At 39.0% G+C, this 24,202-nt stretch overlaps 1 protein-coding gene and 1 pseudogene across 16 annotated transcripts in view; one reads left to right on the forward strand and one right to left on the reverse strand.

Moving 5' to 3' along the window:
* Positions 1–24,202, forward strand: part of RBFOX2 (RNA binding fox-1 homolog 2) — a 237,587-nt gene that overhangs the window by 40,049 nt on the left and 173,336 nt on the right. The window contains exon 1 of one of the 16 annotated variants that reach the window (XM_039877804.1): positions 17,603–17,779. The exons of 14 other annotated variants lie outside the window; for them this stretch is intronic. In XM_039877804.1, the coding sequence (XP_039733738.1) occupies positions 17,738–17,779 (42 nt within the window). In that variant the 5' untranslated portion in view covers positions 17,603–17,737. Of the gene's footprint in view, positions 1–17,602; positions 17,780–24,202 lie in introns of those variants that run through there. One more of the 16 variants, XM_039877805.1, reaches the window with a different exon arrangement.
* On the reverse strand, positions 374–492 carry LOC120615247 (uncharacterized; annotated as a pseudogene).

The following is a 24,202-nucleotide window of genomic DNA, read 5'->3' on the forward strand; positions in this document are numbered from 1 at the left end:
TACAACTCTCCGAATCAGGAAATCTATTGGCGCAACGTTACCACCCATCCACAGACCCCGTTAACATGGCTCCAGTTGTCCCTGTGGTGTCTGTTTTTCCTTTTCTGGTCCAGGACCCTCTCTAGGTATACAGGTTACATTTTAGTTGCATGTCTCCTCAGACTCCTTCAGTCTGGAGCGGTTCCTCCGTCTTTGCTTTTCTTTCATGTCCTTGACATTTTTAAAGTGTGGAGGTCTGGGTCTGCCTGTTCCTTCATGACAACTGTCATGTTACTTTTTTAGGTGGAGGCAACCCTTGGTTGACCTCACAGATTACAAGGACCTTGTCAGCTTACAATCCCTTATTTATTTTTATTTTTATTTTTATTTTTTACGCCCACAGCACCTGGTCTTCCAAGGTGTTCTCCCATCCAAGTATTAACCAGGCCTGATGCTGCTTAGCTTTCGAGATCAGACGGGATCGGGCTCGTTCAGGTTAGCATGGCCATAGACTGTCATGTCACTTTTGACAGGAGTATCACAGAGATGATGCTGTGCTCTTCTCAATATTAGACCAGAAGGCAAATGATGTCTGCCTACCCCACTATTAGTAATACTTACTGTTATCATCTGCTTTATTTGGTGTTTGTCAGGTTCGTCCACATTAAACTTATCATTTTTCCTTTTATAATTGATTATTTTCTTGTGGAAAGATCTCTGATATGATACCACTAGCTTGTTCCTCACTTGAGCTGTATCTGACATCCATGGACAGCTCCTTCCTGAACCAGCCCCTTCTGTAACAGTTGCCAGATGGGGATTTCTGTATTTCTGTCAGTCTGTCTGCATTGGTTAGTTGCCATTTTACTTCAAAGAAGAGTTTTCCCATCTCATTTGTTTATTTCTGTCAGTATGAACTCATGGATTTTATTCAGTGGGTTGTAATCCATTTCTGTTGTTATTCTGATCCTCAGACTGTCTTCACTTTGGCTAGTGGCACCTCCTTTATGCTAGCTTCTTGGTACTGTCGACCTGTCCCTATCATTCATGGGACATTTCTTGACTTTCTGGTACAAGCAGATTTTCCAAGCTTATCTTGTTCTTTTTCTGCTGTAGCCCTGGAATCAGTCATTTTCAAAGAGCTTTTGTCCTTTTAAATGGAGGATAGTAATTAGGAACCAAAATCTGAGTGCTAGGTATGCACATTGCTACTGGGATATCATTGACTCTAGGCTCTCTGAAAGAGACAAAGCTAGAAAAATATGTAAGTATATATATAAAACACACACACCCCCTACATGTGAGTCCGTAACTGTTTCTTTATTTCTGTCTGTGTATATATGTATGTTGTATATATGTATGTACAAATATATGTGTGATGTTTGCATGTATGTTTATATGTATGTGTATATGTTATTTATTTTATATTAGAAAACAATGAGTTTTACATTATAAACCAGAGTTCATGCCAATTACTCCATCTTAAATCCAGCCAGTCTCTTTCCACTTTTGTAAAATATATTCTCTAAGAGACAGAAACTGGACTCCATTTATCCTCCGTATGTTTACTTACTTCATTTTACTTATTTGCTCAATGTAACCATTTTCCTAACCACATGACTGTCTCGTCTACCTCTGTACCCCACTCCTCATGGCCTGGAATCAACCAATGGGCCCTCTGGCCCATTCTTCCATGGGGCTCCCCAACCTTTCCACAGTTCCCCAATCTTCCTCATAGTCTCTCAACTCCCCCAGCCACTCTGTGTGCTTGGGCTTTGGGCCTGCTGGCCTGTGCCTCCTTATTATTCCTCAGTTTCTCACCTTGTGTCCTTAGCTGTTGTACTGACCTCTTTGGTGGAAGGGGACTGTTATTATTTTTTGAAGAGGTTATATATTTTTTGTTTGTTAATCGAGGTATACTTTACATGCAGTAAAATTCATTCTTTTAAGGTATACATTTCTATCAGTTTTGACAAATGTAATACAGTCACATAGCAACTACCATAATGAAGATATAGAATACTTTCATTACCACAAAAAATTCCCTTGGGTCTCTTTCTAGTCTAGCCTCTGCCAATCCTCAGCTGCTGGCAATCACTGATCTAATTTCTTTTCCTATGGTTTTGCCTTTTCTAAAATGTCATATAAATGACATCATTTACTGTGTCACTTTTTGAATCAGGCTTCTTTTACTTTGCATTTTTTTGAGAGTCATCCATGCTACTTTATGTATTAATAATTTTTTTTTAATTGTCGAGTAGTTCTTTATGCCTGTGCCCGCAATTTATTCTTCCATTTACCAGTTGATAGACGCTGGGTCATTTCCAGCTTTTGAGAATTACGAATAAGGCTGCAGTAAGTATTTGTATATAGATTTTGCGTGTTCACATGTCTTCATTTCTCTTGAATAAATGCCTGGGGGTAGGATTGCTGGGTCATATCTTAGGCATATATTTAACTTTATAAGAAGCTGCCAAACTTTTCCAAAATGGCTTACCATTTTGCATTCCCATCAGCAAGGAATGTAGGAGAGAGTTCGAGTTGCTCCATATCCTTTCACTATCTGGTATTGTCAGTTTTTAAAAAAATTCTGAGTCATTCCAGTAGATATTTAGTAGTTTCTCTGTGGTTTTAGTTGGTATTTCCCTAATGGTGTTGAGTAGCTTTTTATTTGCATATTTGCCATCCATATCTCTTTGATGATGTGTCCATTAAGTCTTTTCCTTTTTTTTTTAAATTGGGTTGTTCATTTTCTTAATGAGTTTTGAGAGTTCTTTTATATATTCTTGTTACTGGTCCATTATCTGTTACGTATTTGCAGACATTTTCACTCATTCTTTTATTTTAAATTATAAACATAGCTTCTTAAGTATTATAAAAATGTTGAATTAGCTTCATTGGAGCTTTCCATATAGCCTTATGCTTTGAAAATCCAAGAGACATATTTGTAAGAGTACGAATCTAGACTTGAGGGGTGGTGTAGATCTTGAACAATCCAATGGAATTGCCTCTGCCCAGTGACTGAAGGGTACTTGTTGAGAAAATGAAGGAAGAACTGAGGGAAAAATGAGAAGAATGATGGTGGTGGCCAGTCTTCGGTGGTAGAATTTAGTACAGCCAATTCAGGGATGGGAGAATGGTTGCTTGAACTGTCGAAAATAGAAAGGTGAGGCGCATGAGAGCAGCCGGGGGATTTAACGTGGAGTGTGTTGAAAGTGTTGAACCTCGATGAAATCAAACAGGGAGCTTCATTTGGTATGTAAGAGAGAGGCTTAGAGAGGGGACTTACAGAAGATTATATGAGTCACGGATTGGCAGAGCTGGGGCTGAAATTAAGATCTTTAAGAACAGTCATGAAGAAAGGACTCAGCCGCATATGAGATGGGGAGAGGGAGAGTAGGGGAGGGGGAAGGAGAGTAGAGGAGTAGGAATTCTAAGCTGGATGATACGTGTTTTTATTATTCTTTATATTCTTTATATAAATTATAAATACTCTTCTTGTATCTACTCAGCAGTAAAATATAACAACAAAGCTGGAGTGACAGCAGAATTGGCGATTGAACTATAAATCAAATGGGATATCTTTTGGGTTAAACAGAAAACACTAGAAATCAAATGGCAAAGCATTTTCGGCACATGAGGAATGTTTGGTTCTTCCTGACACCAGAAGAGAAAGGATACTAAAGAAAACAGATCATATAGATCTGGCTTTTGCTAGTTACCATTAGCTTTGAAAATACTAACTCCCAAAGTTAGGATTTACTGGATTTGGAATTGCCTTTGGATTAGGAGAGAACGATGAAAGGAAATAGCTAGAAAAACCTAATAATAATCATTATTTTATTGGCCTCCTAGTCTAATTTGGGCACTGCGCTGGGCTCCTTGCCATTATGTTTCCCTAATCCTTCCATAACCCTGCAAAGTATTTGGTGATAATATGTTCCTGTTTTATACATGCAGAAATTGAGATTCAGAAAAATGAAATGATATGGCCAAAGTCATAAAACTAGTAAGTGATTGAGCTGGGTGGGATTCGTCCGCAGGACTGCGTGGTGTCAAAGCTCATTCTTTTTTCAGTATACTGGTGCTAATCATAGTGTCACTTGTAGACTGGTATTGGTCTGCTAACTATTACCGAGTCACTATAAGATGGGTACAGACATTGATTGTGAGCACTTAGACACTTTAACAGTGATTTGATAATTTTATGAATGTTGAATCTAATAATAAAAAGTTTGTATTTATATGTCTTTTTAAAAATTTCATTTTTTCCAGTAATTCATTTTATTGCATTTTACAGAAATATCCACGCAGTGATGGACTGGAAATTTAAAAAGGAAAGGGTTGCTCCAGTTACTGTGAGAAGCCCTGCACTGTACTGTGCTGCCTCTGCTGGGGAGCCACACACCAGTGTGCAGTGGTCTCTGAGTTCTGAGTGGCAGGGGAGACAGGGTCAGGGAAAGGGGAAGAGGCAGTAGGAGGGAAGGGCGAGGAGCTAGGGAAGACTCTTGAGAGAAGTCTCCAAAGTGCCCTCAAGTGGTAGCAGTAAGGGTGAATCCCAGTTCTCTCCTAGCTCAGGGGCATACCCTGCCTCCTTTGGTCACATGTAGTGTTTGGATTGTGGTGGCCTTTCTACAGCAGCGCTCCCCAACCCTTTTGACACTGGTGATAGGTGCTCCTACAAGAATCGAATGCCTGAGGATCTGAGGCGGAGCTGAGGTGGCGATGCTGGCGCTGTGGAGCGTCTGCAGACACAGATGCAGCTTCCCTCGCCTGCCCGCCGCTCACCTCCTGCTGTGTGGCCTGGTTCATAACAGGCCACGACTGGTACTGGTCCCCGGGGTTGGGGACCCCCTGCTGTAGCGTCCTACCTGCTTTGTATTAGACTGCGCAATGCTGGTGTTATGGAGGAGAACAAATACAGGAAAAGGAATTTATGGAAATAAAGTTAACTGAAGGTCGGAATTCAGAAAGTCTAAAAACACCTTTTTTCTTCTGACTACTCCACACGCATGAACATTTACCTTGACGTGTTTTTCCCTTTAAGGAAAGGCAGCGATTCTTTGGCAGGGCGGGCAGTTTTGGTTGGCCCTTGCTCCCGCTGTTTGCCACGAAGACTCCTGACCAGTCCAGTTTTGTTCAGAACTGGTTTGGGAGTCAGCCGAGCTGCCAAGTTGAGCGTCCCCAGTCTGAAATATGTTCATGCTTAGGGAGGGGGCCAGACCCCTCGGGTGTACCTACGGTTCAGCTCTCCACGGTCCAGCAGGAAGTGCGACCTTGCCATTTCTGGAACCCCATGTCATAGAGTCTTACTTGTTTCTCAGTGTGTTTGAAGTCTCGCCAGTTTAGGAAGGGGGCGAGTTTAACTCCTCCCTGAAGGGTGTTTTTAGAGAGCTTATCCAGAATGGGGTACCCCAGGCAGCGGCCCAGGAAAAGGAGCCCACTCAGCCCTCATGTTATCTAGGATATAGGAGATTTAAGAAAAGAGGTCTCATATAGGACCATTTTTTCTCTACTACTAAATGTGAAAAGCAAAACAGGCTCTCTGAGAACTGGACCTGTTTGACCATTTTACTTGGGAGGGAAACATCGACCACAGACCGAGACCCCCCCTGCAGGTGTTCATGGTTTGTACCGGCTGCCCCAAACCTTCCTTGTGGTCTCCGGTAGTTGCCAGTCCGGTTGTGGCTGAGGTAAAGGCTACACACTAAGGACAGTTCTAATCCAGTTCTAATCGCACACCTTTTACTTGCCAGACTGGTTCTTAATCCCTAGAATCCAGCCTAGGGTCAGGGATGGGTTCCCATTGCTGTAGGTGATTGCCGTAGGCATAACTGTTGAGACAGTTTTAATGTTCCTGCACTGGTGGCAGCTGTGGGTTGGGGGATGGTGTGTGTATGTCTCCCTCACTCTCTGTGGATATAAACTGCTTATTTAACATTTATTGAACTCTGTGATTAGTTTAGAGAGTTTATAATGCCAGCCTTTACATTCATGGTGAAACATAATTTTCAGAATTATTAGAACCCTAACAGTTTAACAAAAGGAAGAAGATAAGAGAAAGCTCTAAAAAGGTGTAGGCCCCAGAGGAATGCTCTCGGAGGACACAGCAGTCAGGGGACTCTCACAAAACTTTATAGTTACCTCAGTGTTACCAAGTCTTGAAATGAAATTACCTTTGAAGATCTCTGTCTCTCCTGTATGTTATAAACTGCCTGAAGATAGGGCAGGTTCTGATTCTTTTTTGTATTCCCCAGAGAATCTGGCCTTCTTAGTAGAGTCAACAAATATTTGTTGAGCTCAATTAAATAAATAAAAAGCTTTTAAACCAAGCACGAAGGACAGTTATATCTCAGTAGTTTATTTGTGAATTTAATTTTCTGGGTCTTTGTGCTCTACTTCTCTGGTCAAGTTGCTGAGCCCAGATGTCTAGCCTGGTGCTTGTCCTTAAATGTCTTACCCCTGCCATGGTTATGATATCACTAAGCAATTTGAAGACGGGGAACACGGCCTGCAGGAGAGTGGTACTAACTGGCAGGCTCTACTCGTTCTCCCCCACCGTGTACCTAACTCGTTTCTGTACAGTCTTTGGGGGCAATGAGAAATTGCCTCAAAGTGGTGATTCCTAAGTGAAGCTGGAGGCTAGTTATATATGTCCTCTTATGTTTCGTTAGGTGTGTAGAAGTTGAGGAGGTCGTGGTGCTGGAAATAATCTTAGAGAATTCACCGCATCCCACATTTTACCTGTGAAAAAACAGACCCAGAAAGATGATGTAGTTTATTCCCAGCCACAAGGCTAATTAATGGCCAACAAGACTGTTCTCTTGGTTTCCTGAGTCTTAGTTCTAGGCATTTACCACACTACCAGAGAAGTCCTGTTTTTTTATAGAAAGCATCAGTAGAAATTGATTTCCTGCAGAAAGAATATTGGCAATTTAAGTGAGGAATGTAAATGGAAGAAGGTTTTTTCTTTTGAATGCTGGAAAACTATCCCAAAATAACTTTTTCTACTTTTTATGTGATTTAGAACAGGGTTCCCCAACCCCCGGGCCAGAAGACAGAACAAAATGAAAAAAGTTTCATAAACGATATGCTTTATTTAAATGCTTAAAGAACAAAGTAGGCCACTTTGAATTTCTAAAAGTAACATTTAAAACATCCCTAAGTTATGTAAAAAGGATTTTAGTTGCACGAATACTATAATTTTTTAGGGGTTCCTGGGGCCTGGGGAGCATGCTAGCTCTCTGAATGCTTCGTGTTCTTATGTGACTCTTCTGTTTGTGGTGACCTCAGAACATGAGATGGAATAATGTGTTCTGAAGGGTGATTTGGGGGGAAGGGATGAGAAGGTTGCAGGCCAGAAAGCTCCATCTAGTGCTTTTAGAGAGGCCCCCCCCTCACCCCCTGCTTTTAAAGGAAAGGCTAGGAGCCTGGTCCTAACTGATTCCAGATGGGCCGGCTGCAGTACAAAGGTTTTCAGTGTGTTTGGGACGGGGCTGACCGAGAGGGCCCCCTGAGCACTTCCTGTGCAGCTCTGCGATTGTACTCACCTAATCAGAAACAGCCCTTCCCGGTGGAGCGCAGGAGCAGCCACCACGGGTTCTCCTCCGCGCCCCATTCTCTGACTGCCCTCTCCTCCTGCCCGCTTTACCTCCCCGTTCGTCTCCTTTCCTCTCTAATCTCCTCTCCATTTGTTTCTAGGGAACATTAAAAAATAAATGTAAATGTGAATATAAATAGATGTATTTCCCTATTCCTTGTGGGGGCGGGAGCAGGGAGGAGGAGCAGGGGGAGAAGGAGGAGTGGGAGGGGAAGAGGGGGAGGGAAAGGGAAGAGGGAGGAATGGTCAGATTAAATGCAGATGCTGAAAGGCCTTTTTTCTGGACCTGGCAGATGTTTGCCAGAGGTGGGTTTGGGGAACATGAGAATGTGAAGCCCACTTGGAAAACCGAGCCACCCTTTATTTTTTAATTTTTTTCACCTGGCACCCTTTCCAAAGGGTTCAGAATGTTGCGAGGATGGTTTATGTTATAAAGCGAGTCTCACTGGCCCTTTCTGGCTGTGTGCCAAAGGGCGAGTTTGAGAGTGAGTTTAAACCCAGTAGAGGTAGAAAGGTGTTTTGCGCACGGATCTCATGTAGCACTGGTGCCAAGGGAGCATACCTTCTGTGCTCTGATGTGGGCTTGAATTTGGCTAGTGTCTCAACTACTGCATGATACCTCAGGCGTTCTGCACAGGTTACAAGAGGATTTTGTGGCGATGCTCAGCTGCAGGGACTATGACTCGTTCTTAAGGGCCTTCCAGACTCTACCAGGGATGTATTTTATGTGTAAACTTGATTTTCTGTTTTGGTTCAGATGCCTGTTAGACCGAGGGTATGCTTGCTGTTCAAATCTCAGTCTTCTTGAGCTAGCTGATGATTGCATAAACTCTCTGGTCCCGGAGTTCATCGGGTCTTTGCAGTTTCATTTTGATCCATTTTTGGATTCATGTTGTTGCATAAATGTGACTTTATTACAATAGACTATGTAAAAATATGCTATATAGTCATAAAGTTCTCAGCAACATTGGTTTGCTTTCTTGACAGGTCTACTTTTAGTGTCCCTTTTATCCTCTTGTAAGTATGATCATAGTTTTTCCTGGGCTCAATGTGAAATATGTTGTCTCATGAAAAACTTTTGAGCTGTTTCTAGGTAACAAGGTTGTCTAGAAGATATAGTTTAGAAATGGAAATATTTGAATTTCTGGGATATTTTGATGTTAGTGGGAATAATGGGTCAGAGTATTTGAAACTGGGATTTCTTAAAATAGATCACATGGTCACCCTTCTTATGAGTGTTAGCAGTACAGCGTTGAAGCTAATGCAGAGTTACCCGATATTTTTAACCATCAGCTGCTTGTGATAACGTCCTCAATTTACCAGTAGGATTTTCTTTCTCACCTTTATTTTTTTAAAACCCCCCTCTAGGTGTGAAGAAGAGAAGGCAGCTGCAGTGTAGTTTGCTTGCTTGCTTGTTTTTTTGAGTGGCTGCTATTTGCCAAGTATCGGACTCATATTATCTCACTTAACATGATTTGCAAATGGGACCTGCACTGGGGCACTGTCACACAGATGCTAAGTGTCGGAGAGACAGGTTCAACCAATTATATTCTGGATCCAAATGTGATATATGGCCTTCCACACTCTGAGTTATAAGTCCGAAATTCTTCTCAGGAAGAAATTTTTTTCTAAGGGGAGTGTAGTGACTAAAACTTGTTTCAAGATTATTTAAAACTTATTTTTATTGTCATTCTCTTCCCTTTTTAGGCATACTGATTTCATGCCTCTGGCATATAAAAAGATACTGAGAAAGGAAGGAGGTGAACCATTTAGTTACTGTTTATAGGGAGGTTTCGAGGCTCCGAAAGCTGCTTTTTTTTTAATTGAAAAATTTGGGGGGTAATTGTAGATTCACATAGTTGTACAAAAGCTGCTTTTGAAATGGCAGGAAGGCAGAGCTTCTGCTTTGGAGCAGATAGACATCTTTCCTCATCTTTTAAGGCATTGTGCAAGGAGGTTGTATGAGGGGATCTTGAGACCTCGCTTTATCTTAGCAGCTCTCTGCTGTCTTTGGGATGCGCGCCTGTCATACTGTAAGTGCCATACCACAAGGGACACCCATTGCAGGAACCATTGCAGTTCCTGGTTCAGGCAGGCTGTGCCGTGAAACCTTGCTGAATTGCTCGAGCAGAGACAACATTCAGAATACAGGGATAGACTGATGGTGGAGACAATCGCAGACCTTGGAAGAAATGAGTTAGAATTGATGGGGCGAATCAAGCGCACATCTTTGGCTGTGATCACTCTGAAGATTCCTTTCATTGTTTTCCCATTAACTTAGATGTCATCTTCCTAAAGAGGTCTTTTAACTTTTAACCCCCATTTTCTCTAATATTTATTGTTATTTATAACTAATATTTGCTTATTTACTTGATGTGTAATATCTTTAGTCAAATTGGAGAATTTGCATTAGGGCAGGGACTGTGTCTGTTTTTCACACTGTATACGTGATGCCTAGACCATTGGGACCATACTAGGTGTATATATCGTAGAAGTTTGTTGAATGAATGAATGAATACCATGGGAAATTGTAGTTCCTGCTGAAGAGCTTAATTCTTAGCTGGTTCATGCCTTTGCCTGTTATGTTGGATGAGAGTACTGACTTTGAAATTTTCCTGATATAAGAGTTTTAATTCCATAGGCTTTTCTTCTTGTAAACAAGGTAACAGACTACCCTAGTTTAAGGTCATCCTTTAACCTTTGCTAATGGATTCTTGCTTTTTTTCAGAAAAATGTGCTTAAGGCCTAGGAGCCCAGACTATGAAGCATCTGGTCCACCTTGACCTCTAAAATTAGCGGCCTTGTTCTTTTCCCTTCTGTTCTACATGTTTGGAAGAGCAGCACAGTTCTGTTTTGAGGCTTATTACAAAGTAGGAGAGTAAAGAAAACTCAGTGACTGTTTGGTTTCAAAACTCTCTGCTTATATAAGTTGGTTGAATGACTCTTCTTTCCTTTAACCCCTTTCAACTTCTCATCCCAGAATCGACCCTCCCTAAGTTATCTTTTATAAAGGGGTCATGTGTATATTTGATCCCTAACTCATTGAGACCTATTTTCTTTCTTTTTTTCTCACTTTTTAATATTTTAGGTAATATTTCTCTTCAAGACCAGGAGGAAAATATGGGCAAGAAAATTGTAAAACATTTAGGAAAAAATGTAGGGTTGTATGGGTGTGCGAGAATGTTATGTATATACATATATATTTTTCTCCTTTCTGCTCCCCCCTTCTCTAGCTAGAATGAGTTTTTTTTGTTTGTTTGTTTGTTTTTTTAAATTCTGGAAAATATTGCATAGTTTCTAGGTTTAGCTATTTCTTTTAGGTAGTTGGGCTATAATTCTGAATGTGTAGCTTTTACCTTGTTAAGATCTTTGCTGTACTCGTATGAAAATTGGCAGATGATCTTGGTTTTAGGTGTGTGTATTGAAGGAGTAGTACCAGTAATAAAGTAATGCCTTTGTCTTGCTGTTCCTTACTGAAGCAGAAATTCGGAGAGCCGAGGATAGTGGAAGGTTATTTGTGATTTTTGAGCTCTGATGTCAAAATCCTTGGTGAGTTTTACTTAAACCCTAGACTCAACTAATATTTGAGTGTCATGCTATCAGGTAGGGTTACTGTTCACTTAGGTCAGGGATCACCTCTTACATATCCCCTTTATCTGTTGTAGCACCTAACAGTCTTGGGCACATAAGAGGCACTTGATGAATTTAGTGTGATCTTGCTCAATTCACGGATTGCTTGAGTTGGTCGATCTATCCAGTGGAAGAATGCACCTGTGCATTCTGTATACACATAAATGATGTACCTGGGAATTAAAAAAAATGCATTTTAAATATTGCTTTATTAAAGTTTCCAGAAGAAAACATGAGAATATGTTCACGATAGTCTTTAATTGAACCAGGACATAAATACTAACTATGTAAAGGAAAAAAATGATAGATTGACTACATTAACATTAGGAATATCTGTTCATTAAAAGACATCACTAAGAAGGTAAAAAGACAAACCTCAGAGGATCAGAAAATATTTGCGATATAGGTATCTGGCTGGTATCCAGAATGTATAAACAACTCCTACAAAGCAATATATAGAAGAAATCCTATAAATCAGTCTTCAAATAACACATAGAAAAAAATGGACAAAAAGATTTAAATAGGTACTTCACAAAGGATGATATCCAAGTGCCCCAAAAGTGGTCCTCATCATTAATCATCAGGTTAAAGTGAACAACCACAGTATAATACTAGTACACTCACTGCAGAATGATTAAAATAAAAAGGCAGACCAAGTGTTGGCGAGGTCGTTCAGCATCAGGACCCCTAATGCACTTCTAGTGAGTATGTAAATTGGTACAGCTTTGGAAAACTAGTCGTTGATGGTATCTCCCAAAGCTGAACATCAGTGTACTAGCAATTCTACTCCTGGATGTAACCAACAGAAATGTGCACATTTATGCACCAAAAGACATGTACAAGATACATAGCAGTTTTTTTAGTAATAGTCCCAACCTGGAAATAATACAAATAATACAATACGTAGCAGTTTTTTTAGTAATAGTCCCAAGCTGGAAATAATACAAAATGCCTTTCAACATCACTGAAATGTTTTTTTAATAAGTTGATATGTTTACGAAATTGAATACGGTAATGACAATGAATGAACTATACTCAACAAATGAAATGGATCAGTTTCACAAATAAAATGTAGAGTGAACGAAGCAAGCACAAAAGAGTACATAATGTGTGATTCCATTTATGTAAAATTCAAAACAGGCAGACTGAATCTGTGGTGTTTAAGTCAGTATCACCGCCTGGTAGGAGTGATTTTGCAAAAGTATGAGATAGGCTTCTGGAGTGCTGGAAGTATTCTGTTTTTTTCTTCCTTACCTAGGTGCTGGTTACATGGGTGGGTCACTTTGTGGAAATTTATTGAGTTATATACTTAGAGTTTTTGTCCATTTCTGTATATGTAGTCAATTAAAAAGTTCACTTAAAAATTTGTTTCTACTTTTATCCTGTGACTGCTGCAGCTAATGGTGAGCTTTCTCCCTCTTACCTGTGCTAATCTTTTGCCTGTCAAAGGTGATAGGATGTGGGTGTGCGTATACTTTATGTGTTTATATGTTAAAGTTGTGTGGGCATGAAGATGCTTCTTATCATTAATCTAAATTTGCTTTTCCAATATTCAACACACTAAGAGTTTCAAACAGCCACAGGAAAGGAAAACTGAGGAATAAACTCCACTGATCACTTTTTAAACCAATTCTCTGAGTAGGGTAAGGAAACTGACTGCCTCACAGGGTAGCAAATTTGGATTTTGTTCTACAGACAGAAGAACCTCTTAAGGGTTCTCAGCTTCTAAAGGTTTTATTTTCAGAAGAATGCACCTCATTTTGACCTTTATTCTTTTTTTAAAAATTGAGGTATAATTGACATATAACATTATGTTAGTTTTAGTGGTGCAACATAATGATTCCGTAGATACTTATATACATCCATATATTTATAGTGAAAGTATTACCATAATATATCTAGTTAATATCCACCACCTCACATAGTAACAGATTTTTTTTCTTGTGATGAGAACCTTTAAGATCTACTTTTTTAGCAACTTTACAATTTACAGTACAGTATTTTAACTGTAGTCACCATGCTGTGCATTACATCTCTGTCTCATGTTTATTTATAATTGGAAGTTTGTACTTTTGACCCTCTTCATCCATTTCTTCCACCTCCCACTTCTGGCACCCACCAATCTGTTCTCTATGCATTTTTTTTTTTTTTAATGATTCTACATGTAAGTGAATTCATGGTGTTTGTCTTTCTCTGTCCGACTTACTGCACTTAGCATAATGCCCTCAGAGTCCATCCATATTGTTGTAAATGTCAGGATTTCCTTTTTAAAGGCTGAATAATATTCCATTATGTATATATACACCACATTTTCTTTATCCATTCATCTGTTGATGGACACTTAGGTTGTTTCCACATCTTGGATGGTATAAATATTGCTGCAGTGAGTATGAGGGTACAGATACCTTTTCAAATTAGTGTTTTTGCTTTTTTCTGGATAAATACCCAGAAGTAGAATTGCTGGATCATATGGTAGTTCTATTTTTAGTTTTTTGAGGAACCTGCATACTATTTTCCATAGCGGCTACAACAATTTACATTTCCACCAATAGTGTGCTAGGGTTCCTTTTTCTCCATATCCTTGCCAACACTTGTTTTTTCTTATCTTTTTGATTATAGCCCTTCTGACAGGTGTAATGTGACACCTCACTGAGGTTTCAATTTATTTTCATTTCCCTGATGATTAGTGATGTGTTGAGCACCTTTTCATGTACCTGTTGGCCAACTGTGTGTCTTCTTTGGAAAAATGTCTATTCAGATCCTCTGCTCATTTTATAATCAGATTGTTTGTTTTGCTATTGAGTTGTATGAGCTCTTTATATATTTTGGATATTAACCTGTTATCAGATATTTGCAAATATTTTCACCCATTCCATAAGTTGCCTTTTCATATTGATGGTTTCTTTTTGCTGTGCAGAAGTTTTTTTTTATTGCTTTTTATTCTTAACCTGGACACTATGAAGAGACGAAATCTCTACATGGTATTAAGATTTTTCCCCCTTCCTCTGTGGAAATCTAACTCACAGTAAGGCGTTTTAGGGAAGCCTAACCTGGATGAGGTAGGAAATCTGAAAGATGTTGTGCCTTCTCTTGACTGGTCATATCTCTTGATTCTCAGCCTGGCCTTGTAAAATACTTGAATGTTCTCTTAAGTTTGCCATGTTGTCTGATGACCACACCCTTGGAAATTTTCATTCTCTCTTTTATTCTCTTTTCATTCTCTCTCACCTGCCTCAGTTACCTAAGTGTACTGCTGGAGCTCATTCTCCATGACACCTTCTAGAGTTAGCCATTCCCTCTTGTGTACCTTCGCTGTATCCGCATATACCTCTGCTGTATCACACATATCACTGTGTTGGTCCTTCAGTCTTCCCATTATAGCCTTTTAAGACTATCAACTGGCATGTGGTAGGTGTTCAATAAATATTGAAAAGATGAACGATGGGCATATTTTCTGAAAGACAGTAGCTATTTTCTAAAGAATAAAAACCAATTATAATATTTGACATCAGAAGATACATGTTTTAAATTATTTTTGAAAGAAGTGATACTTTGCATTAATTTCTCAGTAAAACCAGGGCTGTATATTTACAGCAGGGTATATATTGTGGCAGTAGGAGAGATTGATGCTAACTGGTTCATGTTGGTATCAGACACGTGACCTTGGCCTCTTTAGCATTGTCCTCTAATCAGCTGATTTAATTTTAGTAGAATCCCTGGAGAAATACTTTGAAATGCTCTGGTTCTAATTGCAGAATTTAGAAATCATAAATCTAATGTATAGATCCTGACTGCATTAGGAGTTATGGATTAAAACCAGAGATGAGACTGTGTAGGCATTAGGACACTGTGACTGGGGGCCAGTGTAGGCATTATGTCAGTGATAATTTTGTTCATTTCAAATATTATAAAATTAAATTCCAGAATATGTTATCTGAAGTTTTATCATTTCATTTCAGCATGTCATTTCTGAAGCGTTTTAATTTAAAAAGGTCTGAGTAGAATCATTGCCATTTGTCCAGAAGTTTAGAATAATACGAATAGAATAATAAATTAATAAGTATTGAGTGCCTGCTTCGGGTTTAATACTGTTAGTAATATGTAAAAAGTATGACTTTGACCTCGATGTCAAGCAACCTATATTTTATTGATGGCATAAGAAAACACAGATACAAAATGACTTCTAAATATTTCTTTCTAACTCTAACAGTCTATATATGGGAGACTAAGTAGAAAAAGCACAGACTTTGGAGTCCAGACAGATCTGGGTTCTAATCTTGGCTTTAAAAAAATAAAATTAAAAGTTATATAACCTTGGTCATGTTGACATCACTGGAACTCTTGTTTCTCCATTTGCAAAGTGAAGTAAGAATATATACAGCTTGGCAGTTTTTTGGTTTTATTTTTGAGAAGTAATGACAACCCATATAAAACCACACATAATAAGTGTACCTAATGTATGTTTGAATGAAAGGAGTAGATAAATAGGACTTTATTTGCAGCAGTCTACTCAGTCCAGGTGATTGTTAATAGATTTCATAATGATAACTAACATAAGTCAAGCTCAGTAATTGATTTGATGGGCAGTCTTGGAAGCTGTCCTTTAGTCTTCCCATTATAGAATAAAGTGACTGACCTTCTGTTTTGAAGAGTGTGAAGGTCTTTTAACAGAGTGCACATCAGTTAGCTGGTGGAACTATCTGACCAATGATGAACACAGGAAAGGTTTCACACAAGGAATGGCTTGTTAGGAGTCCACAAGGGGTAGGATAAGAAAGCACATATCTCAGAGATGGGCTAATCAGACTGAGTTCCTTCGTCCCCTTCTTCCCTCCAGAATGTGAGTTTCAGCTGTTTATTAGCAAGTACTGCATCCTTTGCTGTTTTTCACAGCAGTTGTGAAGCTTATTCTGGATGCCTGTGTGTTAACTAGTGGGACATTTTGACTTCGCTAAATGTTCCAAATTGTTTAAATTCTGTTTGGGGTAAATGACTTTCTTATTATATTAAATCATTTTCCTTTCATGTCTATTTTTTCACTGGAAAGTTGGTGCCCTGGAGCTGAGTCTTTGCCCTGCAAACTGAAAATACAGTTTTCCCGGGTGTGTCTTATTTTAAGCTACTCCCTTTCATACTACGAGGCTCTGACCTCCTTGGAGCCTTTCCTACTTGGTTACAATTGACGCTTTGTCCTTTAAAGTCATATAGGACATGGCCACTCCGTTGATTCAGTGTTCAGCTATTACATATGGCTCTGAGAAGAAATTCCTCTCCTAGAATGGGAGTGGGCAGCTGAACTGGAAAATGGAGCTCTGGTCCATTTTCAGTCATCATTTAGGGAGAGTGAGTAGCAACTTCTAAATTAGAGTCAGGACTAAGCAAAGGAAAAACAGGGCCAGCTCCAAAATTGGGTACTAGTCAAAAACTGGCTGGTGTATGAGGTTAGTATAGCTGGGTTTTACTAGAAGTAGACATTTAAGGAATTATCTGTGGTTCAAGAAATTTTGCATTTTTTATGGTATAGCTATGCTTCTGAAAGGATAATTTTTAGAAAGTTCATGTTCTTTCTCTGTGGATTTTTAATTTCTCTTAATATTCACAGGAATTTCACTACTAATGATGTCAGCTTACTCTCTTATTTATTCAGTCCCTTTGGCCCAGGGACTTAAACTACTTTACATTAATTTAGTCAGTAATTCTTACACCATCCCTGTGTGGGAACTGCTTTTCAGATGAAGGATGTAAGAACTTGCTCCAATTTACACAGCAGGTCAGTCCCTGGGATGGAAAACTAGACTCAGGATTTGTGGTTCCAGGCTTAGCGTGTTTGGTCACTGAGGTTTGCAGTCTTTCTACCTCACTTCCCTCCCCTTTTCCTCCGCGCTCCCCCCGCCCCCCCTCCCCTGCTTTGGTGGAGGAAATATCAAGCAAATAGCAAGAGAATCCGGTCTTTTAAAAAGTTAGAGACTGTTGTGCCTTTAGGTGTAGAGTTCTGGATTCTTGGCTTGGGATGGAAGGAAGCAGCAGAAGACCGACCGATGCTCAGCACATGAAATGATTTTTGACCGGTGCACACTTTAATTTTTGTTCTCTTTTTTTCTCTTTTGTCAGGAGGAGAGGTGGATGTGAGAATTGTTTTGTGTGCCAGCCTTTATGGGGGGCAGTCCAGCTGTTTAAATGCTCAGCAGATATTGCGACTTGCTTTTGGGTCAGGGGCCAGAGAGAAAGGGGTGAAGCACTCACTTTGGGGTGAGATTAAGAGGAGGGTGGAATGTAGGAAGGAGGACATTTCTCTGCGTTTTCTTAGTCATAGGACTGAATCCCAAGTAGCTAAATTTAGCTCAGGTTCCTGTTGAAGGCATCATTTTTTTAGGAGCCGGTGGTGGGGGGAAAACGGAAAACCTTTTTGTGTATCCTGCTCTATGAAGCCAATAGGGAAGCAGGAGGAGGTGAGGTTGCCATGGAGATGGTAGCTGTGTGCAAGGGGAGAGCAGCAGGGTTTAGAATTCCAGGAAGGAAGAGAGAGTGATGTCATCAGATTCCATGGACCAGCCCAGGAACCCCTGTGAGGTTGGTGGGGAGTTGGGTGTGCGTGGGGGGTGGTGGAGTGGGAGTTTGTGCAGGGGAATTTGTGGCTTCAGTAAGGTGTGGGGAGTCCAGTTCAAGCAGAGAGGTTGGTTCTGTGGAATTGTGCTGATCTGCATTAATGCCTGCTTTTAAAAAATATGTAAATCACTCAGAATTTGCAGAATGTTTTCTTTTTTGGAAAAGGATGTATTCATTTAACAAAGGAGCTAATATAGATGTAGAATATAATATCTTTTTATAGATATACTCCCCGTAGTATTTGTGTGTGCCTTTACCTCTTGTACGTGAGAGTATTTGTGACACATTTTGGATATATAGTTGCCTTTGTGTGATGCCTTTTATGGTCTTGCATGCAGTTAAATGCTTCATTAATGCCTAATTATCATATTTATTTTTCTATGGATGTGTATAAATAAAACACTTTTTATTAGAAAAATCTGAGAGAAAATCAGAGCAATTGCTTTTGCGGCAGAAGGGAAAGCTGCATGCTTCTGGACGGTCGTTCTGAACGTGTGCGTGCATGTTCGTACTGAGCGTGAAGGGCAAGTGTCGTTCCTTTAGAATGACCGAGAAGCTAAATTTCTTTTTAAAAGGATATAACAGAATCTGAGTACTGCCCCACCAAAACAGCCACTTTGGCTCTGGTGATAACAGCTGTTGTGCAAAACGTAAAGACTTCTCACTTGGAATCAGCTTTAGAGATGAGTGATAAGGAAACATTTTCAGTACCTAACACTGAATTTTTTATTTAAAAAATACCTAGATTGACCCAACACTAGGTTTTTTTGAATTGGCTTTTCTTGATTTGGGGTTGTCAAAAGTCAAATCTGTGCTCAAATGATGAGCTTTTATCCAAGTTAAGATATTTAAAGTCATAGGTTTAGGTTCTGAAGACATTTCCATTTTCACATCAAGAGCGCCTAGATTATTTAATTTAGCAGTGGCAGTGTTTTGAATGATGGCAGCATCCCAGGGTGACATCTTCCGAGGTGACCCGTTTGGATGTATTCGTTCAAGTGTGTCTATTAAAATCAGTGACATTGGGTAAAGTGGGAAGCAGCGCCGTGCGGGGCGTCTGAGAATGGACTCTTTGGAATTAGATTGGCTTAGGTCTGAACCTCCGTTCTGCTGCTCCCTGACTGACCTTGGACATGTAACCGTCCCTTGGTGTGTGGAATGATGGTGCTGTAAGTACCAACCGTACAGTGTGGTGGCGAGGGATGAGTAAGCTAATATGGAAAGCACTTAGACGTTTGGTCTGTTCTCCATCAGTTGCTTTGGTTATTGTCATTAATAATTATACATTTCCTTGACATACAGAATTATGAGGTAGAAGGTCTTGCACACCACTGAGTGTCTTGGAAGGAGGGGCCCAGGAATCTGTAGTTTTTAAATGATTTCCAGGTGATTCTCATGATCAGCCAGGTTTGGAAACCACTGAGTGTCATGTACTGTGAGTACGGCCCAAGCACTGGAAGCTTCATCATCTCCTGGGAGCTTGTTAGAAATGCAGAATCTCAGGTGCCATCCCAAACCCACTGAATCAGAATCTGCATTTTTATCAAGGTACCCTACAGTGACCTGAATGCACGTTAAAATTTAAGAAACACTGCTTTTTTTCTAGCAATGGGAGTAATCGGGTGATAACTACAGTTAAAGATGAATTACGTCTCAGTGATTCCCACCGGTGGAAGAGAAACAGTCTGGCTAAGCCAGTGTGTGCATGAGCATGCACTTGCCTTTTCTGCTGCTTGCCCTAGAGATAATGCTTCTCTGCATTAAATCACTGTACCATGGAATGGAAAGGGTAAAGTTAAAATTGTGACTGTCTCTACTACTTACTAGCTGTTTGGCCTTGGTCCAGTCATTTCATCTCTCTGAGTCTAGTCTCCTCACCTGACAATGGAGGTAATACCTAGACCATGAAATAACGTGTGTAAAGTATCTAGCTTATTGCAGTGCCTAAATATGTTAGTGCCTTTCCCTTTCCCTTTCCCTTTCCCTTTCCCTTCCCCTTCAACCTTTCAGTGATCCATATAGTAGTTCTGTCTCCTCAGAAAAGGCTGCCAGTGGGCACCCAGTACCGTCCTGTCTATGTAGGTTCCTTGCCTCTTGCCCTTGCCCCAGCTACATTGAGCACCTAATTGTATTGCAGAGATGTGTACATGTAGTTTTCTTTGTCACCTTTTTCTACAACGTGCCTTTTCCTTAATGGAGATTTATCCAAGAGGGCTAGAAGAGCTAGTTGAGCTGGTACGGGAATCAAGGTATGATGAGATCTGATAGAGGCATCTCTGTTATGAATTAATAGTCGACTATATGTTTAAAACAAATTTGTTTTTAAAAAATTGGTATGAGAGAAAAAAACCCTTAAAATCAGGTGATTTCATTTGAAGTCTTTTAGACTAGTTCTTAGCAAGAATTAGCGTGGTAATTATCAGAAGATCACTGAATTGATAAGTAACGAGCATTGTTTTATTTTCTGACCAGGAAATTAATGCAGTAAAAGCAAGTTCAGGGACTCGTTGTGGGGACATCAGAAGTAGAGGGCAGAGGGTTTAGGTCAGAGGATTGGCAGTCATAGCCAGTAGGATGTTGGAAGCAAAAACAGCAGTAGGAAATAGAAAGGTCCATTTTCATTCAGTCATACAAATCTTAGGGGCCCGAGAGATAAGACAGGATTGTGAACTCAAAGCATTTAATAAAAATTGTTATAGTAATAGCTTTCTTCTATACGGTAGGTATACTCCTAGGTGCTTTTTGTACATTATGCCTAATTTTACTTGACATCCCTGCAAGGTACAGGCATTATCACATGTATTTTACAGATCAGAAAGGTTGCGTAACTTGCCCTAAGTCACCCTGCTGACGAGCACCAGAGCTGGTTTGACATCGTGTTGAGTAAACTGTGTGAGTGATGGGACTGTTATAAAAGCTAAATTGAAATAGCTAATATACACCAGTTAAAACAAATTTTATTTTTTCCAAATTGACCTTTTTGGTAAGTGTTAATTTAAATTAAGATTGTGGTAGTCAGTGTGTTAGCCTCTCAGAGGGATTTTTTGAACATTGCAGAATTATCCTTTGGGGATGTATTTCCTTTATACTCTGAGGCTAATGAAGAGATATCTTTTTTTAAATGCCAAAGCTTGTGAAGTTCAGTGAAACACCAATTTGAATGGCATATCACAACACAAAACTAATTTTTGTTGGTGGTTATAACTGGCATATTTAGTCATAAGTATTCACATAATCATGTCAGTTATTCTCTTCAGATCTAAATGTGAATAATTATCAGTGATTGCAGAAAGTGAATTTCATATGCAATTGAAGACTTGGGTTCCATTCCCTTTTTTGTTATTTACTGCCTGTGAGAACTTGGACATGTCATTTAACTTTACTAAGTCTGACCCTGAGTTTTCCTTATCAATCAGAAAGGAATAATGTTATCTGTTTAGCAGGATTGTTATGAATAGGAGGATGTGTTTGACACCAACTTCTGCCCCTCACTGGCTCTGTAACCATGAGAAAGACATTTAAAACCTTATGCTCCTTTGGTTTTCTTATCTGTAAGGTCTGTCTGTGTGTGTGAGTGTGCGGCAAGGGGAGGAGAATGCAGGTCATGGAGTTGGATTAGAATTAGATGACCTGTGTGGTCCCCTCAAACTCTGTGATCCTATAATTGTTGGACCTGCCTATGTTTTGTATGTAGCGAAGTGTTTCGTATAATAAGGCATTATTTCTTATTATCATCATTATTCTTGAGTAGCGCTATCCCATTAAGGATCAGGTACTGTACAACTCACTTTGCACCTATTTATCTCACTTAATCCCTGTAGCAACCCTATGAGTAGGTTATGTTCTCATTTAGAAGGTGAAGAATTTGAGGCTCGGGATGAAGTAATATAATATTCCATGATCATGAAGCTAGTAAGTGTCAAGGATCTATCTCAGGTCAGCGTGATACCAATGACTATACCTTCCCCTCTACATCTCACGATGCATGGAATTACCCATGACATGTCAAAACTAGGAAGTTTTTGTGGGCTTAGTATGACACAGACAAACTGCTTCTTAGGCCCGTTATATATGAAGAAGGAAATTCAATACAAAATTTTTTTGAGAACCCGTGATAATATCTAGTATCATTGGGGGAAATAAACATAGATGTATGAGATGTAGTTTGAGAGCTTATGAACTCTTCAGAAATAGTAGGTGTAGACGTATACATAATACATTCCGAAATTGGTCTGTGGTGGAATAAACTCAAGTGCTTAGTAAATGCTATAGTAGTTTTAAGAAGGGAGTAATTGCTTTGGGCTAGAGGACTGTTCTGCAAGCTTTTTTGACCATGACCCATGATAAGAGATCCATTTTATGTGATAACCTGGTACATAGTTAAATATTTATCTGTATATATTTGACTAAAACAAGTTTCATGAAATAATTGTTACTCTTACTAAATGGGAGGTATTTGATTCTTTTGAAAAATTCTGTGTAGTCTGTCTACTACAGTGATTCTTAGAGTGCGATGGACCCCTTGAGATGCGCCAGACCCTTTTAGGGGATCTTCAAAGTCAAAACTATTTTCATAATAACTCTAAGATTTTATTTGCCTTTTCCATTGCATTGAAATTTGCGCTGATGTTACATAGCAGTGATGGGTAAAACTGCTGACCCTCTAGCATGAATCAGAGCAGCGGCCCAAAATTGTATTGTAGTCATCATATCGTTCACCACCACATGCTTGCCATTAAAAAAAAGGGGGAAAAAAGCCAATTTGAAGAATGTTGTTGATGAAGCAGTAAAAATTATTGCTATTATTAAATCTCCACGCTGATTACGACTCTTTAACATTCTGTGTAACAAATAGGTAATACACATAAAGCTTTTCTGTATAGTGAGTATGATGGTCATCTCAAGGAAAAACAGTTTTCTGATTTTTTGAGTTTCCAGGTAAACTAGCCACTTTTTTTTCATGGAATACTATTTTTACTTGAAAAATAAATTGGCAGACTATGGTTATTCAGATTGGGTATTTGGCAGACATTTAAAATGAATGGATTGTGTCATTTCAAGGAAAATAATGACAATATTTGTTCCCAATGATAAAATTTGAACTTTCAAGCAAAATTAAAATTCTGGAAAATGTGTTCTGGACAATGGGCTTGACAGCTCCAGTACTTAAAGATTTTTCCGATGAGATCGATGGTGATTAAGTGAATATGATTTTTTTTGGGGGGGGTATATAATGAAATATGTCAAAACTTAGAAGATTTTTATAACTTAGTGAACCAGTATTTTATATAGGAATGATGTTACATAATCATGATAGGTAAAAATCCTTTCAACATGTAGAACAGACCAATAGATTTTAATCTACAGAGTTTGAAAAATTCATTAATATGGTTTGAGATGCTACATTGCAACTAACTTTTAAGACACTGTCACTTTTCAAGTTTTGGTACAGTATTAAGGAAGCCTATCCATTGATATGTGAAGACTATTAAAATACTCTTATCTTTTCCAAATACATGTCTGTAGAAGACCAAATTTTTTTCATTCATTTTGACCAAAATAACATCATAACAGATTGAATGCAGAAGCTGATAGTAGAATCTGTCCATCTTCTATTAAGTTGAATGTGAAAGATATTTGCAAAAATGTAAGGCAGTGAACCTGTTCTCACTAAATTTTGTTTTATAAAATGTAGCTAATTTTCATGAAATGTTTTTGTTAGCATAATGGTTCATTATTGGTATTTAAAAATGAATTAAATATTTAAGTTACGGTTTCAGTTTCTGTAGGCAAATATTAATATTTAAAATGCATATAAACAAAAGTTTTTGGGGGCTCTTTAATAATTTTTAAGATGTAAAGGACTTTTAAGACCAAAAAGTCTGAGAACTACTGCTCTAATTATTTTTTAAATAATGGTTGAGGCCTCTTAAATGTCATCAGTGGGTCTTGACCCACAGTTTGAAAAAAATACTGAGCTTTAGGGATTACAGGGATTACATTGTGAAGGGAAGTAGGACTTTGCTAGATTTTATTTGAGTTGAACTTGGAGAACATCCTAGTTTATGAAGTAAATGGAATAAAGTTTATATCTGGAAATTAGCCATTTGCAGTCATCTTCCTCACTCCACTCAAACCTTGCCTCTTGTGTATTCCCTTTGTGATTTCTCATGCCTTTCTTATGCCATTTTTAACCATGTACTCTTATTCCCTCTGGGCCTTATATTTACATTTTATTGGATAGTTCTTATATTTATTTATATGCCTCTCTTTCTTACTAGACAATAAGTTCCTTAACAGAAGAATTAATAACTTGTCTTTCTATTCCTACCATAATACCAGGCACATGAAAGTCCCTCAGTAAATGTTTGTTGAAGGAATAAGTAA

The sequence above is a fragment of the Pteropus medius genome, unplaced genomic scaffold (genome assembly GCF_902729225.1).
Source record: "Pteropus medius unplaced genomic scaffold, Ma_sr-lr_union100, whole genome shotgun sequence".
Taxonomy (NCBI): Eukaryota; Metazoa; Chordata; class Mammalia; order Chiroptera; family Pteropodidae; genus Pteropus; species Pteropus medius.